This window comes from Arachis ipaensis, chromosome B04 (genome assembly GCF_000816755.2).
Source record: "Arachis ipaensis cultivar K30076 chromosome B04, Araip1.1, whole genome shotgun sequence".
In the NCBI taxonomy this organism is placed as follows: Eukaryota; Viridiplantae; Streptophyta; class Magnoliopsida; order Fabales; family Fabaceae; genus Arachis; species Arachis ipaensis.
This window is the reverse complement of record NC_029788.2, coordinates 21,933,265-21,938,943: the sequence shown is the minus strand read 5'-3', so window position 1 is coordinate 21,938,943 and position 5,679 is coordinate 21,933,265. Positions and strand designations below refer to the sequence as shown.

The 5,679-nt window shown below is 38.7% G+C and overlaps 1 protein-coding gene across 2 annotated transcripts; it reads left to right on the top strand.

Annotated features, from left to right (window-relative positions):
• Positions 203-2,363, top strand: LOC110270975. Of its 2 annotated transcripts, none has more exons than XM_021120969.1 (2): positions 203-814; positions 929-2,363. In XM_021120969.1, the coding sequence occupies exons 1-2, from the start codon at positions 521-523 to the stop codon at positions 1,007-1,009; spliced, it is 375 nt and encodes a 124-aa protein (XP_020976628.1). In that variant the 5' UTR covers positions 203-520; the 3' UTR covers positions 1,010-2,363. The 2 variants fall into 2 exon arrangements, 1 of the variants encoding a protein (XP_020976628.1); XR_002360838.1 differs by having other exon boundaries at positions 204-814; positions 950-2,363.

Below are 5,679 nucleotides of genomic sequence, written 5' to 3'. Positions count from 1 at the left end.
ATTTATTAGAATTATATTTTTAGAAATTTTTATATTAAATTAAAAATTTTTTTATTTATGATTTAAAATTTTGGTAATTAAAAATAATAGTATTTTTATTTATAATTAGTGTTGGATTAAAATTCGTTTTCAATTATTACATTACTCCTATTTTTATTAGAAAATACAAAATCATCCTTATACCTTCCAAAAACCCTAACCCTAACACCTAATACCTCTAACATCACCAGCTGCCACCCCGTTCTTTTTGCACACACCCACACACGCAGAAGAGAAAAAGGAGGGAGGAGCTTGCTACCTCGCCACCGCCGTCGTGTCCTATCACCGCTGCCACCACCGAGCCGCCGAATTGAGCTGAGGAAGAGAGAGACTGAAGTTGGGCTGGGGGTGAGGGAGAGAGTGACACACGCGAGGGAGAGGAGGCGCCGCTGTTGCTGCCTCACCGTCATTGTCAACATCGCCAGAAGAAAAAGACACGCGAGGGAGGAAGGCCGAGAGAGAGAGTGTGTCGTCGAGCAAGATGCACGAGGAGAGAGAGAGAGAGAGTCGCGGAGGGGGATGGAGCTCGTCGTTGCCATGCCTCCATCGCCGCCGATTCATCACTGCTATTGTTGGTTTGTCGTCACTGGGAAAGGAGAGAGCAAGTGAGAGTGACACCAGAGAAGGGAAGAACAGACCAGGGAAGGAGAAGAAGGGGTTTCCGCCGCCGTTGGAGCTCGCCGTCGAGCTGCGGGGACCTCACTACCATACCTCTAGCCGCCAAAACCATTGCTTGAGCCGCTGCTGTTTGGTTAGTCGTTCCTCCTTAGTTACAGTATATGTTTTCGTTCTGGAACCCTTGAAAATCAGTTTTTGTTATATGTTGCTAAGGTTTTTGCGGTGTTATTACCATATGGTTGAGTTTCGGTTTTTGCATGTGCGATTAAAGTTGTTACAGTTGCTGCAAAAGCGGAGTGGAGTTGAGGTTACGGCTGCTGCTATTGCGGGCCAGGAGAAAGAGGGGTTTTGACGTCTTTTATAGCTTTTGGATTTTGACTACTCGAGGTAAGAGCTTTTTCTTAAACTCATTTTACTTTCAAGAATTGTTATATATTGATATCGGTGCAAAAAATATATCTCTGTATTTTTGTGAGTCTTATGAATTGAACTGAACTATTTTGGATAAATGTAAAAATTTTACCTAATTGATTTATTGATTGATTGAGAAGGCTGATTATTCTAATTTGTTGAGTTGGTTGTTGTTGAACCGGTTGTATGATAATAATGTGTTAGTTCTGGAACTAAAATATGGTGAGTAATTGATGAATTGAGTTGGGTTTATGCTTGGTTTGGAATTATTATAATGATGGTTGGATTGTGGCTGTTTTCTGATATTTAAGACTGAGTAATTGCTATAAATTTTGGTTATATTGATAACATTATTTTGGTTACTAAATTGAATAAATTGAGAACCTTGTTGTTTTGATCGTTGTTTAGAAAAGGGTTAGTGATTTGTTGTGGTTGATGGAACCCTTGATGAGTAGTAAAGTCCAAGTTTTAGGAGAGGTGCTACTGAAATTTTTATAAAAATTAAATACTTCGTTTGAAGTGTTATTTGAAAATTTTGGATTGAAGAATTATTTTATTTGAATTTGATTTGACGCAACGGAATATTTTAAACTTAGAAATGAAATTGAAATCGGTTTTAAGAACATGTTTTAAATAAAATGTGATTTTTATGGTTATGTTAAGTTGATATTTTTAAGAATTATGGGAATACTTTAAAGTTGAACTTAAGAATGAAGTTAAAAGTGATTTTGGGTACTTGATTAAAATTGAAAGTGATTTGAGAATTATGCTTTTGGAGTATTTCAAATGGAATTGAAGAAATGGATTATTGAATTTAATTTGGGACTTCTAATTTGGTGAAAATGAGTTTTATAAAAGAAAGATGGATTTAACATGCTAAAGAAATTTGATATTTGAAACACCTGAGTAGGAAGCAAGGGTTGTGACTTAGTCCTACTTGCTCCGGGTTAAGATTTTAAAGGATTGTGGATTCTGATTCTGATTAGAAACATCATTGAAATTTGATTTGTGTTTGAGCAAGGACGATGGTTGTATCCCTCTTGTGTGTTTGTGAATGTGGTACTGCCTTCAGGAAAAGGTGGTAGGGTACTAATCCTACGAAATATTACCCCCTGATAATACCTCTAGAAGAAGGTGGTAGGGCACTCTCTCACGAAATTATTCCTCTTTGGAATGTGTTTGCAGCACGGATGTGGGGAAGGTGGGAGGACACTTTTTCTCGGAATATTTCTCCCACGTCTCTCTCTGGTTTTAGGTGGTAGGACACTATCCCACAGAATTTTACGGTATTCAAGGGAAGGTGGTAAGACACTATCCCAAAGAATATTTCTCCCTGAATATACCTCTAGGAGAAGGTGGTAGGGCACTCTCCCACGGAATTATTTCTCCTGGGGATGCGCAACACTGATCTGGGAGTTGCCGACTGGATTTATGTCGAGTTTGGCAAAATAACCGACATGTGAGCTTATAGTCAATAGGACAGATGCATCATATGCATCTATGTGACATTATTTGAGTGTGAATATTGTACTTGGTTTGTCTATGTGAATATTTTTGTTTAACTGCTAATTGACATGTTGTATTTACTCTTGATTGTGTTTGAACTTCATTACTTGTATTTGTGACTGGTTGGTTCGGATTATAGTGGTTGAGTGTTGATTAGTTGTATTTTGGGTCGGAGGCCGTGGTTGATTATTTTTTGGGCCGGAGGCCATGTTTGATTATGTTTGGACCGGAAGCGGTGATTTGGGTACGTTATAAGTCTTGGTAAATTTGATTGGAATGGTTCTTTGGTAAGTAGTGGAATGTTATGGTATATTATGTTTGGTTTGGAGTTTTTACAAAATATGAATTTAGATTTTTTCAGATAAATAATGGTTGATTTTTGAAAAAAAATCATAAAACAAGCGATGATCACTGCGGTTGAAAACGGTTTTTTTTATATATCTTTGATAAACCACTATTTTATGGTTTATATTGTGCTTAATTGTGTGGTTTTATCAAATCTTTACCCATTTATTCATATGATTAGCATGCATTTATAATTCCTTCCTAAAAATACTTTATGGTTGAAAACTTACTTCCTAGAGACTTTTAATTTTGTATTTTAATTCTCTTTTATTCCATTCAATGCCGTGATCTGTGTGTTAAGTGTTTCAGGCTTTATAGGGCATGAATGACTTGGAGATTAGAAAAGAACCTTGCAAAAAATGGAAGGAACACAAGAAATTGAGGAGATGACCAGCGAGAAGTGACGCGGACGCATGGCTCACGCGACCGCCCGAATTGGAAACTGCACAAGCAACGCAAAGGCGTGGACGACGCGCACGCGTGGTAAGGCAAAACGCTGGATGACGCGAACGCCTGGACGACGCGATCGCGTGACGTGCGCGATCTGTAGAATCTGCAAAATTCGCTGGGGGCGATTTTGGGCCCTATTTTGACCCAGTTTTCAGCCCAGAAAAGCAGATTAGAGCCAGGAAACATGCAGAGACCAGGGGACAACATTTATTCCGCATAATTTTAGTTTTAGATATGAATTTACTCTTCCTCTAGGTTTTCTTTCTACACATTCATAGTTCTTAGGATTTTGATTTTATTGCTTTTTGGACTGGGATATTGAGAAGAGTTATTACCTCCGTCAAGACTTCGTCATTCTAGTTTGTTTCCTTATCCATGTCCTTTATTTACTCAGAATTATTATTGGATTATTTCTAGAATTTATTAATACAAGAACTATTTTTATTTTTAATTGATCCTTTTGATTATTATTTATCATGTCTTTCAATATTTCCTTTTCTTATTTCGTGGGTTTTACAAATATAATGAGCGAGTAGTTCCATAACTTGATTAGGAGTTGATTGACAGGAAGACCTTGAGTTGGATGCTCAAGAGTAAAATAATAGTTAGGTCGCCCTCTAATCACTGACACTAGTCCTTCCCAAGGGAGAGGATTAGGACTTGTGAATAGAAATTGACTTCCAACTTGCTTAACTTTCCTTTACCTGATAAAGGATAACTGAGCAGGCAACCTTTAATTATCACTTTTATCTTGAGAAGAACTCCATCAAGGATAGGACTTCCAACTAATCTACTCCCGGTCAAGGTTTTTATTTAAATTACATAATTTCTCTGATTTAATTTCCTGTTTATCAACTCAAACCATTTTAGAAAACATCTGATTAATAAAATAGCACACATTTCTTCAACTCGTTGGGAGACGACCTGGGATTCATACTCCTAGTATTTTAATTTTAATTTTGCGACAACCCCTTCTAAATTGATAAGCGAATTTTCGGTTGGTTAAGAACTGTACTTGCAACGTATCTCTTATAATAAATTCTTAACTCACCAATTTCCGCCACGTCAATTTTTGGTGCCGTTGCCGGGGAGTTGCAATAGAGTGCTAAGTTATTGATTGGAATTTATTTATTTGCATTTTATTTTACTTTTGTTACTATGAGATGCATGTTTCTTTTGTTAAATGACGCGTTCACTTCCTGATCCAAGCTTTCCAGTATTTGATCCTGAGATCGAAAGTACTATTTCACGTATAAGGCAAGCTCGGCGTCGGTTAGTCCTCTCTGAGGGCGAATCTGAAACGTCACTTGAGGAAGAAACAAGCCCCCGTTCTACTGATTCGGTTGGTTTACGTGCAGGTGACATGGCAGGACTTAGAACAATTACTATCCAGGAGGCTGGAGCCCCTGATTTCACAATGCAACCGTTTCAAGCGCATCATCCAGCAGTGGCTACAGACTTTGAAATAAAGACTGCACTACTCAACTTGATGCCTAAGTTTCATGTCTTATCTGCTCAAGAGCCTATCAAGCACCTGAGGGATTTCCAAGCAGCCTGTTCTACTGTCAGGCGCAACGGTGCAGATGAAACTTCTATTTTGTTAAAATCTTTCCCATTCTCTCTTGAGGGAAAGGCGAGAGAGTGGTATTACACTCAACCCGCAGCAACTGTTTCTGACTGGGATACGCTTAGAAGAGAATTTTTGGAAAAATTCTTCCCAGCTGAAGTTACTGATAAACTGAGGAAGGACATTTCCATGATTGTTCAGGACGAATCCAAGACTCTCTATGAATACTGGGAACGCTTCAACAACCTTCTGGAATCATGTCCCCACCATATGATTGACAAGATAGTGTTGCTTGGCTACGTCACACAGGGCATGAGGCCCCAAGATAAGACCACAATAGAAAGTGCTAGCAATGGGTCTATGAAAAAGTACAAGACCACTGATGAGGCATGGCAATTGATCAGCGACTTGGCTGAGTCTACAAGGAATCACAGGCAGAAACAAGGCCAGTCAAAGGCTGTTGCAGAGCTATCTTCTAGCAAAGAAACTACTGCTCTGACTCAGAGTATATGTGAAATGACCAACTTACTGAAGCAGATGCAGTTGAGTCAACAACAAGTATAGTAAAGCCAACAGTTAGTCCCACAGAGAGTGTGTGGGATCTGTGCTGATTACAGCCATTATACTGATGAATGTCCACAGCTCCAGCAGGAAGATAACATTGTGGCAGCCACTCATAACTTCTATGACCGCCCCAAACAAGGGTACAATCAAGGTGGCAGTTACAACCATAGATGGCAGGA